Genomic DNA, 26,045 nt, shown 5'->3' with positions numbered 1-26,045 from the left:
CTAGGAAACTGATTGATTGTTCTTATTAGCTTCCCTACAAGCCATCAACAGACTAACTTCAGCCCAAGTTCTAGGAAACTGATTATTCTTATTAGCTTAATTTCTCTTAAGGCACTCATGTTCTATAAAATACAGTACTGTTGTTTGATCTTCCCTAACAATCACCTGAACTAATTTGTTTTTGCCTTCATAAATTCTTTATGCCTCAAAGAATAGCCATAAGTTGGGTGAGACCAAAGACCCCAGTGGCCTAGTGTTCTGCTATAGCAAGTGGCTGTGCAAGGATGATGCACAAGCTGGTGACAGTAGTTCTGGTGACAGTAACCTCCTGGCTACCTTTGATCTAAGACTTGAGTTTAGGTAGGATTTTTGTTCTCATGGCCCTTGAAACTCTGCTGCCTTACAGGTTGCAAGATGCTGACATAGTCAGAAAAGTCAGGTTTGTGTTGTAAATACATCAAAATTATTTAACCTTATTTCCAATTAATCTCTTCTTAATAGACTTGATTAATCTTTCCAAGCCTAATTTTTTAATAATAATAATGTGTGTGGTGGCCTCTATGTAGTCTAGTTCAAAAGAGCTTGTAGCAGTCATTAAGATTTTAAATTTTGCATCAGCACAGAGTTGTGCATTCTAGCAGCTACTCTTTGATCAGGTTTAAAAATAAAACCTTAAAATAATACCATTGTTCAAATGAAGAGACCTATAGAGCTGGCTGACACCAAGGGGGATCAGAAGTGGGGAGTCTAACTGAAATTACTTTTAAGTAAATGTGAAGTTGATCCCCTTTCAATTTTGTTGGTGAAAGCAAGCATTATTAGAATATGACATCTGGGCATTTTATAAATATGTGAGATTAAGTCTCCATGTTTTGTATGAAGTGTTGTCAAATATGTATGTGTTCAACCTTTGATACCTACATAGCTTGAAACACAGGCAGGAAAACTGATGAGGGATACAATCCGTAAATAAATTTGATACTTTTTGAAAAAAAATTTGTCTGGTCTTTATTTTTATGTGAAGTTCTCAAACATCATCTCTAAGCAAATAATCTGCACATTTTATGTATCTGAACTATGGCCAAAATGATCTCATCATCTAGGGAAGTCCATGGATACACAAGGAATAAAAACTAATATTTTTTTAAAATATATATGACAGTCCCTTGTCCCAGACCTAGTGTTTTTTCCAGCAGCTTTATCAAGTATTCTAGCTTCTATTATAGCAGTTATATGTATTTTAACTGATTTTACCCTGTACAAATTGCTATCTGCAAATCAAACATTCAAAAATTCAAATTCAATGCTGACTGTTTTAAAATCAAACATTCAAATACGTTGACTGCTTTTAAGTTACAAGAACATCTCTACGATGAGTACAGTGTGTAATCAGTGTAGTGTCATAGTGATTCTTGTTAATGAAATCAAATTTTCCGTCTGCTTGCCACTGGAAAGCATGCTGGCACTGCCAAGGGATTTATTCTGAAGAGATATATTGGCCAAGGCTTGGGAAAATGTACAGACAATAATTCTTACATCAAGAACAGTTTTAAAACTAAATTAGCCTTCAAGGAAAAAGGCAATTTAGACTTCAAGAAAATTTAGATAGTCTTTTAAGTATGAATTCAAGAGTAACTGATGAACAGCAACTGTCAAAACCAAACTTAATAACACACCCTGTTTTTCACTAAACCCAAGCACTTCACAATACTTTGTCATGACCAAGACTATTTGAATAGTTCTGCCAAAGTAACTGAACCTGCTTTAATACTACTTTATTGTACTCTTGTATGTAACAGCTGTGTATGTTGTCTGTTAAAATAATAATCCATTAACAATACCTGTCCATTAAATTCCTTATTTATTTTGACTATTACCACTGCCTGGTGGCATCCAGGCACCTGGCTGGAAGATATTTGCAGTGCTTGTGGGATCTTGTGAGGGCTCCTTCCTTCCATAGTAAGGGGCAGATGCGTGGCCTTTAACCTGAGTATGACTTGGTTCAGCAACAAGTCCTTCCTCATACTCCTTGGCCTGAAGCAGCTTATCCTTTTCAGACACATCCTTGACTTTCTGCTTCATTTCTTCTCTATAATTTTCATTCCTAAGAATCTCCTAAAAACACAGCAGAAAGATAGTTAAGTTAGAAGCAAATGCAATATACAGTGTTGCAATAAAACATTTTAAACAGTAATTTCTTTTCTTAATTTTACAACCCACATTTGCAGGTATTAAAGTAAAATAAAATGTGGCAAAATTGGTTTGTTTTCCACAACTGCAAATTCAACCTCTATTGTATTGTGGTGTCCACTTCACTATTCTATTGGAGCAAAAGGAAGAAATTAAGAAATTAAATACATCAATAAATGTGAAAGTACATTAAAAATAAGGCTACTTTTGCATTGTTTCCTATGTAGGAGTTGATATTTACAGCTATTTATCATTTGCATCTGTTCTTGTAATTCACCATGTCTGTGGTGTTAGGTACCTGTGCCTCAGGGCACAGGTTTGGGAGAAACAGATGTGCAACCTTTGGGGTCTTGCTAGTGCAAGACTACAAAATAAATAACTAAAATCACAAAATCACGGATCGGTCAGGTTGGAAGATAGTGCAGTGGGTCATTTGGTCCAACTTAATTTAACCTCCATGCTCCAGCAGGGTCATCCCAGAGCACATGGCACAGAATTGTGTCCAGATGCTGCCTGATTATTTCCGGTGAGGGAGACTCAACCTCTCTGTTCCAGTGCTCGGTCAACCCCACAGTAACAAAGTTCTTCCTCATGTTCAGGTGGAACTTCCTGGGCATCAGTTTCTGCCCATTGCCTCTTGTCCTACTGCTTGACATCACTGAGCACAGCCTGGCTTCATCCTCTTGACACCTTCCCATCAGATACTGATAGACATTGATCATGTTCCGTCTCAGTCATCTCTCCTCAGCTTTTCCTTGGAGGAGGGGTGCTCCAGTCCCCTAATCAACTTCATTGCCCTCTGCTAGACCTGCTTCAGGAGTCCCATGTCTTTGTTGTCCTGAGGAGCCCAGAACTGGACACAGCACTCCAGGTGAGGCCTCACCAGGGCTGAGTAGAGGGGCAGGATCACCTCCCTCCACCTGCTGGCACTGCTCTTCCCAATGCTCCCCAGGATACCATTGACATTCTTGGCCACCAGGACACGCTGCTGGCTCATGGACAGCTTGCTGTCCACCAGGACCCCCAGAGCTGCTCCCCAGCAGGTCAGCCCCAGCCTGTGCTGGTGCCTGGGGTTGTTCTTCCCCACGTGCAGGACCCTGCATTTGCCTTTGCTGAATTTCAGAAGGTTCCTCTCTGCCCATCTCCCCAAGCTGTCGAGGTCCTCTGAAGGGCTGCACGGCCCTCTGGGGTATCAGCCATTGCACCCAGCTCTGCATCCTCAGCAAACTTGCTCAGGAGGCATCTGTCCCTTCACCCAAGTCACTGGTGAGTTAAACAGCCCTGGCCCCTGTACTGAACCCTGGGGAACAGCACCAGTGACAGGCCTGCAGCTAGACCCTGGGCCAGGGATTGCATCCAGCTGGACCCTGGGCCAGGGATTACAACCCTCTTGGTTCTGACATTCTCAATCCACCTCACTGTCCACTCATCCAGTCCACACCTCTTGAATTTTCCTACAAGAATGCTGTGAGACACAGTGTCAAAAGCCTTGCTGAAGTTGAGGTTCCACTGCTCTCCCCTCCTCCATCCAGGCAGTTTCATCATAAAAGTCAATCAGGTTGGTCAGGCATGATTTATCTGCAGTGAATGCATGCTGGCTGTTGCTGATCACCTTCCAGTCATCCATGTGGATAGAGATGGCCTCCAGAATTAAGAAAAAGGCTGAATTCTTTTCTCCAGATTACAAGTATATGGAAGAATTAAGGACAAACTATACCAGTACACTCCTCTGTGAACAAGAGACCATGATATTATTTTAGGAATTTAGGTGCTAAAATATATGCAGTACTGCCAAGAGTTTAAATAGCAACTATGAACACCTAAGAATGCTTGAAAGAAAGTAATTAAAGAAAACCTTATGTTGATCATGGCTGAATGCCAGATGCCCACCAGAGCTTGTCACTCCCCTCCACAACTGGACAGGGGAGAGAAAATATAATGAAGAGCTCACAAGTTAAGGACTGTGAGAGATCATGCACCAAATGCCATCACATGCAAAACAGACTCACTCCTATTGCTGGATGATGAGAAGTAAAATTAAATCTTAAAATAACCTCCCCTCTACTTCTCCCTCCTTCCCAGCTTTGTACCCTCCCTGTAGCAAGTGCAGGGAGACAGGGAATGGGAGTTATGGTCAGTTGATCATACATTCCTGCTGAGGGAGAGGAGTCCTTCCCATACACGATCACAGGATCCCACCCATGGGAGACAGTTCTCCATGAAATTCTCCAACATGGGTCCATCTCATGAGCAACAGTCCTCCCCAAACTGCTGCAATATAGGTCCATGGAAGCATGGAGTGCAGGACTTCAGGCACAGCCTGCCCCAGTGTGGATCTCCCACAGGGTCCCAAGTCCTACCAGGAAACCTGCTCCAGCAATGGGCTCCCTCTCCATGGGTCTGGAGGTCCCTGTCAGAACCTCCAGCCCAGGCCCCCCACAGGACCACAGTTTTGTCTCAGGCATCCACCTGCTCTGGCCTGGGTCTCCTCCAGGGGCTGCAGGAGAACCTCAGCTCTGGTGCCTGGAGCACTTCCTGTCCCTCCTTCTCCCATGACCTGGGTGTCTGCAGGCCTGTTCCTGTGACATATTCTCACCCTGCACAAAACCTCTACAAAACTTTTTAAAATTCTCCTTAAATATGTAATCAGAGAGGCATTACCACTATTTCTGATGGGCCCAGCCTTGAGCAGAGGCACATCCATCCTGGAACTGGCTGGGACTGTCTCTGGAGGAAAATTCTGGCACATTCTCACAGAAGCTATTCCTGTAGCTGCCCTGTTACCAAAACCTGGCCGTACAAACCCAATACACCTTATCTTAGAGGTACACAAGCCCTTTTATTAGTTCTTAGTTGCCTCTGTACTTAAATTCACAGATACACAGAGCAGAGGCAGAACCCTTTGCATACAAATGGAAATTGAATGGAAATACACAAGTAATACATAAATGACTTTACAAACTGAAGAGGGGTGAAAATTCTCACATGCTCCAATAGAAATATTGCCAAGCATTATGAGATCAAATTTTCAACAGTCAGTATAGCAAAACTTCTTTGTGGCATCTCTCATGTCTATCCTTGTTTACCATATGCCTATGTAAATCACCACAACCTTATTGATTTCCAGGGGATTACTCCTATGGTGCATGTAATAAACCACTACTAAGAAACAAGTAAAGCAAACACCTTTGTGATAACTGAAGACTGCATCATTGTCTCTGGTAAAATAATAGGAAGTGATTTATTAAAATACAAACACAACCTATTTACTATGAACAGCTATTAATTAAAAATCTCTTCAAGTGATTACTTCAACAAAAAGTTATCTTAATCAAGTAAGAGCAGCTGTAACTACACACCAAAATGCTCCTAGTCCATTTTGAATGTTGATATATAATTGTTCTCTGGTTTTCAGCCTCAAATATGACTCTTTTAGTCAGCTATCTGTGGACAAAGTATAATTGTGATAGAGTAAAATGAAAAAGTGGATCTTAAAAAAAAACCAAAACAAACATGAGAAATTATTCTTATTAGCAATTGCAAAAAAACCCCTGAAACTGAAGAGACTTATTCAGAATTTTCTATACAATTTACTAGGATAAAATTTTTCTACTACAAAATGTACACCTCCATTTTTAGCATTAAACTCATGCCACTAACATGTACACTGAAATCACTGAGTTCCTGTGCTTAAGTTAAAGAAAATACGAATTGGAAATATTGGGTCAATTAGCATGTTAGAAAAACTAGGTCAAATACATTCTCACTTTGAGATTCCACTGCTAACCAATCCTTTCTGATTGGCTACAAAAAGAGCTGAGAGCTAAAAGTTAGTTTGTTTGTGGGTTTTTTTCTTTGTTTGTTTGTTTAAGTTACATTGTCAGGTTCAGAACACTATTATTCTCTCCTTCTTCAAGATGAATCACAGTATTTTATAAGATGGCTTTCTTTACTATAAACTGCCTCCCAGTAAGTTTTCTGCTAAAATATAAGTACATGAACATGTAACGTGCTCTGACCATTAAGCAAAGTACAAATTCTTTCTATCCAACCCAGAGAACACATTATCTATCAGATAGCTGCAGTTTTTAAAGGATTAGCTTGTTCTTCCAACTATTTTTGTACAAATAAATTATATAAGCTCTTTGAACCAGCAATTCTCAGGAAATACATGGCATCTCAAGAGTACCAGAAATGTCCTTCAGCAGTTTTACTAAAAGAAAACTCTAAGAACTGGGGCTATGCTGCAAAACTAAAAAACAAAAAAAATGCCTTAAGATATCCAGCCACATTTTAAAGCAGTTGAACTCCCTATGTGCAGATGTTCACTTTGAAATGTATCAGCTCCCAGCATACAGAAGAGGATACACATGGTATGTCAAGAGCTACGCTCAACTACATGTTCTGCACCTTATTTTTAGCTGGAAATTAAAACAAGACATTTTATCACTGCAGGTTGTCCAGCTTTGGTGATTATTTCAAGTTGTATGAAGTTTTTAACACTTCTAACGTTTGGAGCTGCATGTCTTTACTCCTTAGGTAGGCAGAGTTTAAGAAAGTGATGTCTAAGGTTTCCTTGAAGAACATTATTGTTAAGGAAATACCAAAGTAGCCCTTTGTGGAGTTTGAGGCAGCTGTTTTTCATCCACAAAACTGCTGACTTCTGCATAACCTGACATCTTAGTATTGGTAACAGCTGCATGATCAAAGAATGAAAGATGGCCTGCTCCTAGGAGGAACACAGCTCAAGGCACGTTGCTGTCTTCCAAGGGTGTTTCTGCAAAAGACATAGGGCTGTATTTCCTGCCACCAGCATGAAATTTTCACTTCTGTTGCACACTATGTATTTTTCAAAGCTCTCACATAACTCCAGCAACTGAGTTGTATTACAAAGTACCCTCTGTGGCGTGGAAACTGTATTCACCTCCACTCCATACAAGGAGAAAAATCTAGACAAAGGATTTTAGATGCCTACCTTACTGTACTGGAAGAGCTGCTTTGTAGGGTAAATATTTGCAATGTAGTGTTCTTTTGCTCTTAAAGACTCCCATATTGTCACTCCTTTCCCCTTCCTGAATAAACTAGTAGCTTTACAAAATGAATAAAATGAGTTCCTCTTGGAAGGAAGATGTCATGAATACAAAAGAGGGTTCTCTAGACACATTCATTCCTTCGAGTGGAGTCTGGCTCAGTAGTCACCAGTCTTTGCTGAACACTTCTTGCTATTCTTCTCCACAGGCAGATGGTGGTACCGAACCCATTCTATCCTGCAGCATCTGTTGAACCTCACACCCTGAGGAACCAGCTCTCCCCTCTCTGTGTGTCCCTCAGTCCTTAACCCAACCATAGTCACATCAGTACCTGCCTCCCTCAAAACATATTCAAACTTCTGGGCACAAAGTTGTGAAGAGAGCTCTAAGGACGCAAGTAAATGCAGATATGCAGTACCAAGGTACAGTGTCTAAGGGGTATTTTAGCAGATTAGCACTTTCCAGAAGGTTCTTTAAACACCTAACCCTTTAATTAGAAGGGGTTTATTTATAATTAATTTTGAGAAAAATGTCACTTTTTTTTTTTCAGATGTGTTTTTATTTTGCTTAGAAATAAATCGTTTCTTTATGTTGTCTTAGAAACTATTTCAACTTCCCAACTTACCATAAGTTGAAATATTCATGGTTTCTCTTGATTTGCATCTTGTTAGCTAGTTACTGTTTGACACCAGAACTGAGAAACATCAGGACAGATTTTTTGAACTGTAGCTAGTACAATTTATAGAATACTCATATTTTGTGTCTAGTTTGAATATTTTATGTTTTATCATGAATTAACTTGAACTTAGAACTCTGCATGTTAAAAATTCATACCTGTAGGTTGACAAAAATTTAAAAAATAACAAATGGGATAAAAAAGGTGTTTTGGCAGAGTATTAAAAAAATTGATGTAAGTCAATTTAACATGTCAGAATTTTTCACCACTATCAAATTAACTGAAACTCAGGCAAAATGCTAGAAGTAAGCTGAATCACCATTTTTTTAGAATATCACCAAACAAACGAAACCCTGTTTTCCAGTTTGACAAGTAGGCAAGATGAGATAATTGGCTATTACACCATATTTCAAGAGTAGGAGGCAGAGAGAGGACCTCATCTTTGGGAAGCACTGAATGTTCTGATCCAGGGCAGGTCTTGATAACTCAGCAACTGAACATGACCCAGCAGTACCAGCTTGGGAATGAGAAATAATGTGGTAAATGAAAAGCTGTCATTGCATGGCAAAAACAGAGGAGTAGTGTGAAATAGAAAGGCTTATCTGGATTAGTCAAAATAGTTATTTAAATCAAACACTGACTCAACTGACTGCTAATTTTGTAAAGAGCATACACTAAATATCCTTGGTCCGTTGACAAACAATGTTAATCAAATCAATTTAAGATTTGTCTTGTGCAGGTTCATTTTTTGAGCAAATCTCTGATCAGTTACAATATTTAGTTTTACATGCAGTGCTAATATCACATCTATGCTAAATCAGTGAATTATTAATCATAACTCACAGTAATTTTTGTTTAAAGCAAATCTGCAGACAAGCAGTGCTTAGTATTACTGAAGTACTATAGTGCTAGATATGAACTACAGAATCTCTGGCATGAGCTGACATAGTTTCTAGGGCACCACAGTGTAACACTTGTGTTTGGCAAGAACACATACTAAGAGGCAAAAGGAAGAGACACTGGACTGTAAAGCATATCACCAACACATGGAGACTGTAGGGGTTTGTGCCTGAATTATTTTTACAATTCTGCAAAGGTATTTGTCCAAAATTACACAGATATTCAAGATTACAGATAAGAGTTTGTAGAAGCAGAAAAAACCACAAATTAGCCTGGCACCCACCACTGCACTCTGCCCTGGATAAAGGCAAGTCATGGCTCTGATCCCCACAGAGCAAACAAGGAACTGTAGCTGTGACTCAGTCGCAGTTAGGTCCTTGCTTTCCACGGTCTACATATGATGTAATTTGTACCAGCCCTTTTCCTGGTACGCTTCCCTTTGCCCTACACCCCCACCCAGCTGTGCTGTCAGTGAATCAGGACACAGAGCCAGTGCTCCATGGATAGGAGCAGAAGAGCAGTAGCAGCTCTTCCTTCTGCCGCCTTGGAATCTGCAGCGTGGGCAGTCTAGAAGCAATGGGACAAATTGGTGCTCCAAGACTTCTCTATGGAGGTTGGGCAAGCAGTTATATTTCAAACTTGAAGAGAAAGTAAAAATGAAGAAGAAGGAAAAAATCCTAAAGATGATGGTTTCTGCAAATGCTCAATTATTTTTTTTAAATTGACTCCTATTACTACTCCCTTCTATTTAAGGGACCTCAGTTCATTGCTCAGTTCTTTACATTGTCAAATTTTACTGCCCTTTTGCACCAAATAATAATCCTCTCTGGAATCATGCATAATTTACTATGCAAAATGCTATTTAGTGCAACGTAAGTTATTGAATATGGCCCAAATCCTGGTTGTGATTCTGGACAATGGTGGGAAATATTTTGCTCAGAGACATGTTTATCCCTGTGCTTTTAAAATATTTTTCCTTGAACCTGTTAATCATACTACAGCTTTTGGTGGCTTCAGAAGTAAATTACTCATGTCCTGAGCCCTAATCTCTATGTAAGAATGTACAATCTTCTTATCAGTGTTCTCATTTTACAACTTCTCAACTGAAACGTTTGAAAGCAAACAGAGGCTAAACTATAACATGCAATCCCAACAGTGTCAAAAAAAGCATTTTTCTAAACTCATTCCATTTTCCTTAAAGGAATACAAATTCTATGTAAACTAATCTACATGGATGAACCTGCTTTTGATCATACCGTCTCTCAAATAAATAATACTTATGATCAAACAGGAGGAGTGGATATACATTGTGGGAACTAACAGAATTTAATTTCAATGTAACTATTTGGGGATTGAGAGGAAGAAACCTTCTGCTTAATACAACTCACTGAAGTATGTTTTTTCCTCACTTGTCAAGGAGTTTGCCAAAACAGATAATTATGGATACCCTAGAAATAGTTTAAAAGAATAGAGGCATCATCACATTAGGTTTTTTTAGCATTTCACCTTCTATCCAATTGTGCAAATCAGAACTCACTGAATTTTATTACTGTGTAACAAGTACATACTGCATGAGAAAAGCAGCCATTTACTGTGGTTTTCAATTTCAAACTATTTTCAGGATCTTGATGCTAATTAAAGGAACATGCAATTCTACTTTACTTCCCATTAAATACTGATGTAACACACACATACAGAGCAACAGACAGGTTTCAGTTCAAACTGATATTTGTGGCTGTGCAGCCCTGTGTGTGCTACAGAGGAAGCAGCTTCTACATCAGCAGAGAAGTGCTATCTAGTACAAAGACCTGTATACACAAAGATGTGTTACTAAGGGTTCACATTCAGGATACCATGTTGGTGAGTTCAGAGATAAACCACATTTCCCTCCACACCAGTTTCTCTCAGCATTGCCATAAAGTTTCCTCATTAGTTTTCTGACACCCCAAGGAAGTCTGTAACTTTATTTCTGTCTCCATGCTACAGATATGGCCTTAAATAATGTCAAGTTTCTCAGATACCCTTGAACCTCAGGACATTATCAGAAGTAGTGTGTAGCTAGAAGATCTGTTAGGGGAGAAAAGGGTTAGATTTCTAAATATATTGGGATATCTTGTGTTACAGATGGCAGAATTCTTTAAAAGCCTCTACAAACCTGATGCTCTCTGAAATAAGAAAAAAAAACAAATAGAAGTTAGGCACAGAAAGGTCTGAAGAGATGTTTCCTCCTTGTCTTCATGAGCATCTTTTCTTTCCTTTCTAAATAAGATGTGAAAAAACCAAAATATAAAGATGCCAGGTTTAAATTTCTGTAGCCGGAAGGAAAACTGGGGAGTAGGGGAATAGCAAGAGAGCACATTAACATTTACCTTGGAAATTTCTGGATGAGCTATACAGAAGGTATACTATGGCTCAAAGAATGGAAGGGAATAGCCTCTTAAAGAAATAATTTCCATGGATCGAACATCCTTTCTATAAAACAACTGCTATATCTCAAGACGACTTTTCTTAATAAATTCTGACAACATTAAAGCTGAGGCGGTGAAGTAATACACATGTAAAGTGATATATTATTAAATCTGCTTCCACAAAATAGCATTTGATTAAAATTATTTTAATATTAGTAGCCTTTAAAACATTCTCATTAATTTAAAACTGTAAGGTCCTTAGACAGTGACATATGTCCTACTTGCCAAAACACTTTCTACATACATCTAGTTTCCTATATACATAATAAAAAAAATGTATTAGTCAACTGAGTTTTTAATCCCTAGTTAAACTGGTTAAAATATAATTTAGAGCTGCACAGGAATAAAGTGCAGCCAACCATATAGAATCATACTCAATACACATATAAAGGGACACATGACAGGATGCTACAGTACTGCAAAAATATTCATATTCAAGCTCAGATTCTCACTGTTATTAAGGAGTATATGTACTGTACACATACTGTACACATGCTCAGACAGGACAAAGGCATGATCCAGAATTTTATATCAAGACAGATTCCCTGATTACCATAGGAACAGAGTATGTTTAAGTAGAACATAAGAAATAATGTGATCTGCACTAATTTGTCAAGTTATCATCCTTATCATAATTAAGCTGAGACTTGGCATATTTCAAGCTGTAAAAAAAAATCAAAAGGCAACCAACTGTTAACCAGTATCCCAGAAAATTATTTTAAAACCCAAGGCTTCCAGCATTAACATTCCTTATGTAACTGGCCAGATTAGAAATAATGAAGGTGATGAGCAGCATTCATGAATTATGTCTAGCCAGACACAGAAGGCCAAGTGACTTCCTTCAAAAATTGGTAAAAACGGAGGGGCACACAAGAACAAAAGAAACCATTAGGGATGTGGTACATTTAACACTGCACGTGCTGATTTGTAGTATTTTTCCATTAAAAAAAAAAAAAAAACAGGACAGAAAAACTAAAGAGAGAGGTAAAGCAACTTCTTCTGAGCAGAAGTGAAAACTTGATAATGGAAACAAGTAAACAAAAAAAAAAATCAGGTGTTTGTGGAAGAAAGAATTTTGAATACAAAACATGATCAAGTCTCATGAAAATCATCAAGATACTTAGCTTGATGTCATGACCCAACTATTCTGACCACTGTCAGGGAGGAACAATTCACATTTGTTCTCACTTAAATGACTGACATGTCCTGATGATTTTGAATGACATTTTGTTAGCCTACAGTATTTACCAAACCACTGGTTCCCAACATGTGGTCATCAGTGTGATCAGTAAGATCCAACTGCTTTGTGAAGCTGTATCTCTGCAATATTTTCAATTAAAAATTCATCATGAAAACTGGTAACCTGAGTTGTTGAGCAAACAAACATAAAATTTGTGGGCTTTAAATCCTTTTTCAGAAAGTCTGGTCTTATGGGAAATACACAAAAGAACAAAGATTTCTCACACAGGGTTTCAATATGGAAAATGCCACAAACTGCCAAACAGCAGTTTATCATACCATCTTTACTGTCAAAAGGGAAACATAATATGGAATAGCAGCCAGTAAAGTTTATGTAGCTAAAATACTAAAGCAAATCAGTCCTACAAATAGGGACCAAACAATATGGTATATGTACTTCACTACTATAATTGTAATTATAATTATAACCCTTATGAATTATAATTATACTGAGATGTAAAGGTTTGTGCCAGTTTCAAATCAGAAGAAAAGTAGATCATATATAGCACCCCAAACTATTCTCTGTAATAGAGAAGAAAATTAGGCTTTGCCATCACATATTAAAAATATGACTGGAGCACCCTTTTCAAAATACTAGGGAGAAATTTTAACATACATGTATTTGAACTACTTTTTCTTACACAGGAAAAAAAATGTTTAGAGATTACTTGAAAAGTTAACTATTTTCAAATTTCTAGTTTATAATTTCTGCTCTGTGATATGGTCAATGAACAGCCCTGCAGGTGAAGTACCTAGCTGCTAAATTATTTCTCAGAACTATTACCCCAAGAAACTAAAAATATACAAAGTCCTGTAACTCTGAACGCACCATTAGTCACAGCAATCTTTCACTCTCCATAAATTGCTTTTTCTGGAAGGTAAAATATTTAGAACACTATTGTTCCACAGTTCTCTCACCTGTGGAGCCTTGCTCCATATTTCAAAAATGAACCAACAACTCTAGCACCAGAAAGAGTTTTACTGCACCAAGTCCAGACCCAAGGCTGCCTGTCTTGGAGAACGTTTACCTCACAGCAACTATCAGAGCAGCCTGGCTCACAGAAATGATGGAACTAAAGACACAACACTTCCCATCTTCAAACATCACATTAAGTGGTAATTTCAACAATAAAAGTTGTTTGCATACAGTTGGAATAAGCCAGAAGTAATTAAAATTAGGTCAGTCCAAACTTAGATGGAGCAACTGTTGTAGTATCAGTTCCATGGCTCTACATAAGTAACTAGACTGGGGAGGAAAAGGAAAAAATAAAAAAAATAAAAACCCAAGCCCATATTTACTACTTCCTGAATAGGTTTAAGGATAAATTTAACTTAAACTTCTTTCATTCATGGATGTATTATAGTCATTACTGTCTCTATAGCCTCAGTGGCAAGTGTGAAAGAGGGGCTGAGAGAATGAGTTGAAAAGCTGTACGTTGTGTAGGAGCTTGTTTCAATGACAAACTTCCCCAGGTCATATCAACACACAGGCAGTCAGGACAACTTTCCACGGGGCAAGATGTTCCAGAAGATCTCAGTGACCAAATAGCTGGATATGCCAATATATGTTCAGGGATCTGAACTTGACACAGTTACTCCTGATGCAAGTCAAGTATCTGCCTCCTTGGGTGTAATTTTGAATCTGCTGCAGCAAATTATGTCTTCTCTTTCATTCCTAGCTGGTGCTTAGCAACTTATAATATAAATGCTGGGCAACTCATGTATGTGTGTGCATGCATCTGCATACACAGATCAGCAGTCAAACTTGTTTCTAAACTCCTTACAAACTCATCAATGTGAAAGACACTAGAGGACATTTTTCTGCTTTCTCTTATAGAAAAAGACATAGCTGCAACTCCCTGTACCATTGGCACTGTAAAATGCTAGTGCAATTGGTTTTTCTGATTTGATGAATCCACTGGCAGCTGGGTTTGAAACCCACATTTTAATATCAACTACTATGAAAAAACCTTACAGTAATTAAAATGCCATAACAGCAATTTAAGAATTTTTTAATTGAAGAGACTCTTCAATGGTTCTGATCATCTTAAAGAACCTATGTATTTCATCTAAAAATAATTTTAAATTTAAGAAATAAAAAGTTTATTTTACTTTTTGCTAAGTGTTAGCTATCTAGTCAGTGTGCATTTTCATCAATTAGGCAAGGAATATACTAAATTCTCCCCCATAAGTGGCAGATTACTGCACAGATGAGTCCACTATAAATTAATTATGGTAGTTTCATTTCACCAATTGAAAATTTAAAGACATTACATCTCACCTCAATTGTGGGTGGATCTTCTCTCTTTTTTCTTATCCATGCTGAAAAAAAAATTAAATAGATTATTTCAAATATCACAAACAGTATTAAAACTCAAGATTATTATTAATTTGTAACAGAAAGGAAGTATTTATGAAAAAAAAAATAGAATTCACCACAACCTGGCAAACCTGTCATTTCCCAAAATGTAGGCACAAGATGTTATTCCCCATTTCAGAGAAGGGAGTTGTAGGGGATGTGTCACCTCTGTGTGGAGACCTTGGGCACGGTTTACATTCCACCTTGGCTGTCAAAACAGGGGTTATGGCACAGGCTTATTGTTGAGTTTGCAGTACAGTGTTGAGGTACACCCTAAGAAAATGACAAGCTGACTGATGGAAAGTAAGAACAGCCTTAGACCACTCTGGTGGAAAAGGATTCCTGTACATGCTTCAGACATTCTTAAAGCTGAAAACTTTTCATGTTACCACCAGGTAGAATACCTTTACAGGTATGAAAGGTACAGCCCCAGACCTGACTGAGGGACTGCAGAGCCTGGACTGAACACATCATGTGGCTCTGTGGATTTACTCACTGCCAGGAGGGGTGGGCACTGTGCCTGGCAGAAGGATCCCTCCATCTCAGTTAATTCATGCTGGAAAAGACAGTAGAGGAATGGAGGAATAAAAGTGGTGGCAATGACAGTTGTCCTGTGGCTCAGGTTTTCTGAATGAGATCCACAGACATTTGCCTACTCCCATCACTATCACTGCTGTTAGCTTGGACTGTCAGGAGGCAACAATTCAGACACCACATCACAGATGCTGACAGCTCTCTTTGTACAGTCAATGAATTAAGAGAGAGAGCTCCAAATATTACAGACATTATTTAGAGGAATGACCTGACACCACTTTTTAGAAATACCACTACTGTAGCATTTTTTCATGGCTTTTTAATCTACACAATTGGTAGATTCTTGGTTGAATACTTCAAAGACATTTGTCTTTACTTCCCATATTTTTCAAATTAATTAGTTGCAGAATGCAAGTAGCCAGTAATGAACAGAATGACAGACATAAGGAAGGCCACTTCCAAGTGCTGAGATGCATCACAATGTTATTTCGTATGTTTGTTTGGGTAATTAAGATTTTTGTTCCTATGCTTGAAAATGAGAGCAAACATAACATTTTGCTATAACCCACTCAAATTCCTGGCCTCACTTATTGCCATCTATAAAGTTACAGAAATGCTTTAAGAAGTAAATAGTCCATATTTTAATTTTCTAATACCATCCGTGCTGTATTTTGAGGGGCACCAGGGAACGATTTAGACAAGCCTAAGACACTAAAACCTGCACAGAGCCATAACATCATCTCATTTCTGAAAATGCAATTACATAGAAGGTGAAACACTAACACCAGCAACAGTATGCAACTGGTTTTAGGGAGAATAGGTTCCAATTAACATATGAACAAAGGGAGATGAAATGGTAGAACAGCTTGGAATTCATCCAGCATGTCAAGGCAAACAGCCTTGGTTAATGGTAAAGTTTAATGGTAAAATACCTGCAAAGATATGAAACAAGGTAATACTTTCGGTTCTTGTCTATCAGATGCCACTTCCTGAAGATATGTACTTTTAAATGTCTTTCTCAAACTGCTTTTCTTAAAAGCAGGCCCTGTCCTCTCTTCTCAGCATTCCTAACAAAAAATAGATCCAATCTATTGTCATTGTTGAGAAGTGACAGAGCTATGAAGAGTCAACACACTTTCTGCAAGATTTATGTCAGTGGAAAGAAAAACAGCCCAATAATGTAATTCAAAATACAACTTAATGACTTTCTATTAAATCTGTAGAACTTGCATGTACCTATAGCACTTACAAACATTTAAACTTTTGTAGGATTTCAAACTGCAAAACCTGGTCAGACGAAAGACTAAACTGAGACTGTCACTTCTCAGCTGGCAGCCTTACATACGCTCTGTAACAAAACCAATCATGCTATTGAAGAACATCTTATCACACAAGCATTTCCTCCTGAAGGAAGTTACCTTTGTCCATACTTAGCAATAGTTTCAGATTACTGAAATACTTGGCAACATCATTCAGAAAAAAGCAAAAAGTAGTAGAGATTTCAGATATAGCAAAGTGTGTATACTAGACACTAATCAATAAAAGATACAACTGGAGAAAAAAAGGGAAAAATACTAGTTCAAAATGCCTCATAAAAAGTAAATCTTAAACCATCAAAATTTAACAATTACTTTCAATGAAATATCATCTTCTACCTTGCCATGCCTTGCTTCTGACCTGTGGAAGGACAGTACCACTGTTTTCAGTCCCATAGCTCTCAACAAGTAAAAATTGCTTTACTTTATTCAAAATTGCCAGTATTTTCTTAAAACACCAGTGGCATTTTTACTTCAGATGATTATAATAACTGATTCCTAAAGAAAAATTTTGAAATAAAATTAAGCTGCAGCTAGAAAGTACTGCTGAAATACAAACATTACAATAGATTTTCTTTCAAGAACACCTGTGACTTTTAGCAGTTCTTTGACTAATGATTTTCAGATGAATGGAATACTTCTAGTAAATTATTTTATAATTTAATTATCTACCTTGTTTAAGAAGCTGCAAACAAAACAGTGAAGCGCAACACTATCACATATGTCCTGTGAACAGAGGCTGTGAAGTAAGAACCACTCCACAATAAATTTTCATTCATTAACGGAATTCAGTAACAACACTCAAAAGCAAAGAAACAAACCTTAATTTAGGAAGATTTTTCGTATCACACATTCCATAATAGAACTGTATCTATTTAAATACATAAATAATGCACACATTTTTAACACTGTGCTCTTTTTCTTTCCAGTCATAACAACACTAGAATACTTGGTTTTATTGGAGCTATTAACCTTCCTGTTTTCTAATAAATGTCAGGGGTACAAATCTTTTTCAGCTTAACGGTACGTAAGACTTGTTGGCTCAAATATTGATACTACAAGTAAATTAATTGTAATATCTCTCATGAACTTCATAAGTAAGTCATTATTTAATGAAAGATTTCCTCACTGCCATGCAGCTGAGGAAGGACTATAGCATGAAAATTTGCTAAAATCTTTTTATATTCATAAGATGAAGTTAGTTAGATTTAACGTTATCATACTCCTCTGTGCAAATCCACTTCTCAAATATTCTTCATAAAGCTCAAGAAGAAATATGAGTTTAAAAGCAAAGAAAACATCATCTATTTCAGTATATAAGTCTTTCAAAAGAAATACATTTTACTAATAATTCACCTGACCACTCCTTAATCATTGGGGGTAAGAATGGGAGGACTCTAGTACACTCAATTCTCACCAGTTTTTATGTGGTTCTTTTTGAGACAGGAAGATTTTTAAAAGCATTTAAAATCTTTGACTTTTAAGTTACCAATAAAATTTTGAGCACCCAACACATGGTTCAAAAAAAGGACCATTACCTCATAACCCAGGCATCAGAGAAATTCATGGTAGCAAAGGGAGAATGAAGGTGTATAAAAATATAACCAATTTCCTACCAGCACTATGTTTAACATAATTCAAGTAAATAATATGTTGAAGTTTATATATTTTGCATTCTCTTCATATATCTGCGTATACCCAGATGCAAAATATACATATCTGTGTATAAAGCTGAGCAAAGAAAAAACTCTTGTACCTTTCTTTATGATCACCTTTGGTAAATGCACTTTTAAATTACTCAACAGCTTTACACCATAGCCAAATATTTGTTGATGGAAACAAGGTATGTAGGTGCTTTATTACATTTTATTTGAACAATATATAGCACACATGTATGTACTTAATAAAAATTTGACAGTTATAGCTGGGAAAAACTTTTACATTATGTTCCCATTTCCCTAAGCTAACAAAATGAAATGCTTTCACCATTGTCAGCCAAGATTTTTTTAAACCTGGCAGAGAAGGTAACATGTATGTACTGAGTGCAACCCAAACATCCTCCCTGCTCCCAAAGCTTTGGCAAAATGTATCATTGCCCCCATTTAAAACTGCTGCTTCTAATTTTATCTGGATGTACTCATTTTAATTCCACCTTTGTCAAAAAGGAATTTTGCAAGTAAGCTGGACATTTCTTACCTTGAGATATTCGCATTCTTTCATCAGCACTGATTTGCATTCTTATTAGAATGCATGAAATTTTCATTGAACTTTAAGACTCCTACTGGCCGATAACAAGCTGCAATGGCCATAAAAGTGAACATGCAAATTAAGATTCCCATTAATCACTAAATGTTACCAAGAAAAAGAAAAGAGAGATTAGGAGTAGACAGCAATAAAATGCTGTATGAAGCATGCCTTCTCCCAAATCTTTGTGGTATGTAAAATTACAGATCTCCCCTGACATGTCTTGAGGAGGTAAATTACACATACTTAAGTAGGTGAACATTCAGAACTAAAATACAAAAATGTTATCTGTTGTGTGCATCCATACTGCCTAAGGAAAAGGAGGCACTCACTCTCTGAAGTAAAATACAAGAGACTTCACTGAAACAAAACCAGGCATTGTTGTATACAAATATGTGTTTGCAAATATTTGTATACAAATATTTGATTGCATTCTAAATTTAAAACTACAGCACAAGAGGAAATACACTTTTGGATTTTTAAAATTAAAATAAATTAAATTTTAGGTGTAGAAATAGCTAACACTGAGAACAACACAAGGGATTGTTTTAGCTTTACAAAAACCTTAATGGACATGTCAGAACTTTTAATAAAATTCAGAGGTTTGAGAATGTACATAATTCAATCTTGCAGAGCACTTAACACTAACATCTTTAGGATAAAATTTCCAGACAAGTCCTTCAGGAGTAAACCCTTGGTCTTGTATTCAGTAAATATAAGTACACAAACAACCTCTCCAGAATCAAAGAAACATCTTGCACAGATTGAGTCTGTGACCTAGATGATGCTTTATAGCTTTCTACTTGGTCTCCTTTACTTTATTACATGTTTAAAACTTGATGAACACAGCACCAGAGTCAGTTCCCTAGCTGTCCAAGTTGTCTTAGGTACAGAATGAGATTTAACTTGTTCTGTCCTCCAATTTCTCTACAGCCTGTTCCCACTCCTTACACTATCCTTTGTCCCTGGTTTTGTGAAAGTTCTCTTCAGACAAGTGATGCCTGTAAGTATTTCCAGGGATGGTACTTTTATTAATTTTGGTCATAAGAGGTTTCTTTTTCTAGTCATACAGTTGTGCAGGGTAACAAAGAAAGGAAAAGGGTGCTGGGATGACTGCTGTTAAATGAGGTGGCCATTTAGAATTGTTCACAAGTAAAAAAAACCTGAGTCCTGGCAGAACAAAGACAGTACAGGTAAAAGCAGCTCCCTACAGGTCCCAAGAAAAGGAGGACATAAGGGAACAGACTCTTCAGCACAGTCTTAAAAGTGAAAAGCCTGAGAAGAATAGGAAGGAGAGCCAGCCAAAACTTAAGTAGAGGCCATGGATGTCAAAGTACATACTCTGGGTTTGGAGAGGAGGCCCCTGGAGATGTAAATGTGGGCCCACCAGAGTCCAAGAGCAAAAAGAAAATAAAGCAAGAAATATTAAATGAAATTCTAACCTCATATTCATCTTTTACTGTTCAGAGGAATTATCAAGTATTTTAGAACTCCTTCTGCAAAGTCTCAAGCTATTTGTTGGAATGATCAGCATCCATAATAGCATGAATTATAATGTAAACACCCACAGAAAGAATGTACTGGGATATTTTCAAGTATCTGGACAAAAGACACAGGGTGAAAGTTCAGCACAGGTCCTGTGGGCCTGGGAAACATCTAGACCAATGTTAAAGAGGTAAAAATTGGGACAGAAATTTAATGAGAAGTTCAGCAAAGAGTGTCTAAAAATTTTGAATTAAATTTTTCTTACTCAGAAATTGGCTTCTACACTAGTATTTAAACTATCTACACTTTCCGTTCCTTCTCATTTTTAACTAATTCAGAATTTCTTTTTTGACAGGAGGCAAAAAAGAAGTAGTGATGAATTGAAATTCAGAGCATTCTACATCCCTCACACCCCAGGATAGGTAGCCAAGACATAATAGTTCTTTCAATAGCTTCCATACCCACAGCAGAAGTACCAGTTTTCACTTGTCAAAATTCTACATCCATAAAACCGTTTGCAAAGATTAGACTAGCACTGGACGAAAAAATACAGTTTAGCCTTTTTCTCTGGAATTCCAATCTTTATCTCTCAGAAGCATACACTACATGCCCTTCTGGTTAATAAATGCACCAGAGAAAAAAGCATGCATATATCTCTTCTTTCTAGAGACAGAAGTAGGGTTGTGGTTGAGGAATGGTACTCCTCAGTTTACTTCTCTCACAAAAGCTCCCCAAACCACACTGCTGACTGCTTCCTCTCCCTTCCTCTTCCACTCTTCCCCACTGAGGGTGGCCAGGGAGGAGGATGGGAATCGCAAAAGGCAAAGATCACGGGGTGAGATAACAATTACTGGAAACAGCAGTGACATAAGAAAACAAACAGATATTAATGCTAATAATAAAAGCATACAAAAGAGAGGGTAATTTTCTTGCAAAATGCTCACCAAGTATGATGTGAGATGACCACAGCCATGTTTTATCCCAATCAGAAGCCACGCCTTTTTTCTCAGAAGCCAGAGTCCCCTTCCCCTACTCCCAGCAATAACCTAAGGTGGTATTGTATAACATCTGGATTCTGGCCACACCCTGTCAGCCACACCCTCTCCTGGTGATTGCAAAAATTAACTCCCTCCTTGGCCAAAATCAGGACAAGTACTTAAGAGCAAAAGACTATTACTCAATCGGCAAACTGCAAATTTTCCTTTCCTCTGTGAATTCTTTGCCGACAATGTATTTGTATTTGCTGACAAAATCACAAAAGAAAACCTCATGGTTACGAAGATGAGGAAGTTAAGCAATAAAACTGTAAACATAGCTCATAACAACAGGACTGTCCAGTTAATTGCTTCTTCTCTAAAACAAATCTGAACAGGATGCCTTGACTTGAAAAGTGTGCCTCAGGTCTGGCAGCTGCAGCTTTTTAGACACGTCCATATGCCCTTGAGGGTACATGGTATTTGACTTCAAGGTCTTTTCACACACAACATCCCAAAAATCTGCAACCTTCAAGGCACTACACTGTCAAATCCCATGGTTTTGAGCTAAATTTCTGAAGAGAGATATAACAGAGGATTTTCAGCACTACACAGATCCTAACAGCATGAAGCAATGGGTTTGTATAGCAATTTGGTCTAACCCCATTTGTGAAAGGATGATTAGCCAACACCCATCTGAGACAGTCTGACTGTCCACATTGTGTTCCTGTTAATTCCAGACAACTGCAGACAGAGACTACTGAATTGTCCTGGATGGGAATTCCTTCACAGGAGCTTCATATATACTTCTTGGTGTCTGTGGTGCAGTGTTTGCATGACACTCACAGAGAACTAAGATGAGCTCTAACTGACAGCTGGAGAACTTTTGGATGACCTTCAGAAAGCTGGATAAATAGCATTCATCCATTCAAGCACCAGATGATTTAGTTAGTACAAGTCTATCAGGTTGCTGCTGTCCTTCAGAAGATGGCTCTCTTGGACTGACAAAGAAGCAGAAACAGCTAGAGCAAGACTTGCCAACCCCCTGAGGGTACTGCAGAAGTAGAAGACAGAAACTGTTGATACTGTGGTTTCACCATAGCTGGCAAACACTGCCAATAGTGTTGAAACACCTTTCAGAAGCTTTCTGCTCTTACTGCTAACCTCAGTTGATCACAGCAAAAATCCTGGGAATTAGTGTAATGACAATGATAAAAAACAAGATAAGAATGTTTTCTATTTCTGTATTGACTCCATGAAGGAATATGATGGGCCTGAAGTTTTCTTTTTGTTCAGTATCATCTCCCTCAGAGAAGAGCATCAAGCATAAAGGAAAGAGAATGAGGTAAAGCAAGTATACTAAGACATTTCCTCCAAATATGTTGTAGACTCAATTCATTTGCAGCTCATTCACAAATTAAACCACAGTAATATCTGTTCCTACTGAACTCATGCAAACTTCTAGCAAGCAGAATAGTCCACCATGAGGAATTCCAGAGCTTAAATACATACAGCTTAAAATCTGTTTGCTTTAAACCTACCAACTTCTGGGAGATGTTGAGGTATTTTTCTTTCCCAAAAGCATGTTGAGTAATGGGTAGCCTCTACATACTATTTCAGGGATTCCTTGCTTATGCTGCAGAGTCCTGGATTCTAAGTCACATTTAATCCCACACTTAGGTCAAGCACCTAACAACTTCCAAGACCAACATATACTCCTCTCGTTTCTCTCTTTCTCCAACAGCTGATCAGCTAATCCTAAGGAAATGCGCTAACTTCCCTGAAGTGTTTATTATATCACAAATTTTCAGAAAATAATTTAATCAGTAGCAGTTGGACAAGATATTTACTTATTAACAGGTTCTCCAACTCTCTACTAGATTGCACAACGGAGAATACAGGAAACCAAATACACCATAAAAAAAGCAGCCCCATCACTGGTGACACCAGCATGTAGGTGATCTGACTTAGATATTAACACTGCAGTGAAGGAATAATAAGGAAGTTTTGTTTTATTCAGTGCACTTCATGCTGGTTATTCAATCAGATCCTCCACAGGCACAAATATTTTCACATTTAATAGAAATAAGTCATCTCCACAGAGGCTTTACTTTCATTAAGTACTGACTTCTCAAACAAAATGTATCCTATTTTTAAAGAGTTATTTTAAGAATTCATATTGTTATATAGTTAAATAAAAGCCTGCCTTACCTAAAATGAAAGATAACAAATAACTAATTCACATAGTCAGGCCTTCCATTAAAAATACAGAGCCTGCATTCAATGGCAAAATTATCTTGAAATAAAACCAGAATATTTACCTTCCCATTCTGCTGGAAAGTCCCCAGTTTGATACTGATACGCTTCACGATTTACCGCTTCTACAAATCTCCTTTCCGGTACAATCTGCCCTAAAGCAGAAAAAAGAGAAAGAAAGATACATATAATTATATTATATATTTCATATGTAATATAACGTTATATAGAAATACAGTTAGATAGAAATATCCTATATAAATTGTTTAACTGTATTTTTATATAATAGGTATTTTATATTATTTATTTCTATATAAGTTTATAATTGCTGATCACCTTATCATTTTGAAAGAATGTATTTATTCACGTGAGTCGAATGACATAGAGGATGAAAATGAAAGATTAAAATACTGAGAAAATTATTACCATCTAGACATCAATTTGAAACGTTATATTTCAGTAGCTTCAAGAAAAGCATCCATGTCTATTTTGAAGTTGACTTGTATTATTGATGATGAAAAACAGCACTCAAAGTTCACTGGCTAGGTTTGTAAAGCCATCAGGCCATATCATCTCCAATCACCAGCATCTGCCTTGTGCTTGTGAGATTTTCCACAACTGCCTATAAACTAAATAAAATACATTCTCTTTGTTAAACCCAAAAACCAGAAGGTAGGAATCTGATAGGGAACACTCAGTATATTGAAAGGGAGACAGTGTGGGGCATCTAATCTACACATCCCACATTCTGATTCTATTACTGCCAAAGAAGAATTAAAAACTTCGAACTGAAAGGTGGTACGCAGCAGACTGACTGTCAGATATTATGCTACTGTATGGAGAAAGCATATTTTAATTTGCTTTTTAAATTAGCAGGTACTGCAAAGATATGCAAGGCTCCCATCCCTCACAGGGAAAAATCCAACAGTATTCCCTAGGCTTTTTCTACCAGCTTCCTCTCTTCCTGGGGTGCTCATATGGAGAAATTTGACATTTTGAGGAAACATTAAGTATACCTGCATAAAACATTTTATTTCATAATGAAGTGATTAATGCAGTTCATTCCTTCAGTATGCTTTCAACAAGTATTTCAACTGAAGTTATTTTAAAACTGATACCAGTTGGGACATGGAACCATTAGTAGCTAAGCCCCACACTATTATTCACTATGAAGTATTTAATACAGTAAAATAAGAACTTGTATATAATGTGAAATTCCTTTTCTAAGATTTTTCTTTAGCTTTATATTTTATTTTCAAGCAAAATGCAACATTTTTATTTTTTCAAAATATGTCATCAGGCAAAGAATATTGTGTAGAATGCCTTCATCTCCAAAATTAGATATTTTTAATCAGTGTTGGAAGTTATATGATTGATACTTGTTTATTTTATAAGTACACAATTCCTATAAGCTGATGAAATTATAGTTTGTACCTAGCTGTAACACAATTTTTTTTTCAACAATACCATGGATGATTTAATTTCTTACACTATTCATCTACAAACCAAAACAAAACTACAGAATTACTTTCTTCCCATGCAGAAGATTTCCAGAAAAGCTGAAGAGACATTTTAATTAGGGCTGATCCCATCTAAGTCTCAGAAAATACCACTCTTCTCCAATCTTGTAAAGTTACTAGACTTTACTGTTAGAACAGCACCTCTCAAAAAACTGTCCTTAATTTGAGTATTACACCATCTGAATAAATAACCATTAGAAAGAGTAGTGAAGAACTGTTTTTTTCTAAGTGCCACCACAACTTGTGACTGGTATTATTAAACAAAATATTCCACTTCTTATTCTGCTGCAAGCTTTCATAAAACACATAAAAACTCATTCTCCAGATCCCACTGTCAAATCACACTGTAGAGCCAAACTCAGAAATTATTCCCCAAATGTGTTATTTTGAGTACTGCTGGTGGCTTTTAAGCCTCTCTGCATTTGTGATGCACACATGACACTAATTAACTTCAACTGCCTGATTTGCCTTGTCCCCTAGGTTTTTTTTTTGCAGACCACCACTGACAAATAATTTACATAGACTTTTGTAGGGAAGATCACACTGAGGCCTCTTTAGATGTAATTAAAACATTTTATAGTTTGGGGAAGCGTTTTTCGTACCAAAGATTGACTTCATTGACTGTTTTGCTTCCTCTTAATTCATCCCCATATTTTCAAACAAATACTTGGGTCTTTGCTACAGCAATGCAAGAAATTTCACTTGTAAGAGTGTACGTATGAAGCAATTAAAAATAGCACCATAAGAACAGTTTTAACTTTAAAATTAACCTCATTTTCATGTGACCACTGGATGTTAGAGACACTGAAGAACCATTAATGCTTCAAATTGGGATTATATACATAACACAATAC

At 37.2% G+C, this 26,045-nt stretch overlaps 1 protein-coding gene across 1 annotated transcript in view; it reads right to left on the bottom strand.

Moving 5' to 3' along the window:
- Window positions 1-996: 996 nt before the first annotated feature.
- NDUFAF2 (NADH:ubiquinone oxidoreductase complex assembly factor 2) overlaps window positions 997-26,045 on the bottom strand; it is a 56,622-nt gene continuing 31,573 nt past the window's right edge. The window contains exons 2-4 of the mRNA XM_039709671.1: window positions 23,737-23,826; window positions 14,785-14,825; window positions 997-2,115 (exon numbers count right to left, since the gene is read on the bottom strand). Coding sequence (XP_039565605.1) covers window positions 1,858-2,115; window positions 14,785-14,825; window positions 23,737-23,826 — 389 coding nt within the window. The 3' untranslated portion in view covers window positions 997-1,857. The remainder of the gene's footprint in view (window positions 2,116-14,784; window positions 14,826-23,736; window positions 23,827-26,045) is intronic.

This window comes from Passer montanus, unplaced genomic scaffold (genome assembly GCF_014805655.1).
Source record: "Passer montanus isolate IOZ18808 unplaced genomic scaffold, ASM1480565v1 scaffold22, whole genome shotgun sequence".
Classification (NCBI taxonomy): Eukaryota; Metazoa; Chordata; class Aves; order Passeriformes; family Passeridae; genus Passer; species Passer montanus.
Note: the sequence above shows the minus strand (reverse complement) of the source record. Positions and strands in the feature narration are given on the sequence as shown.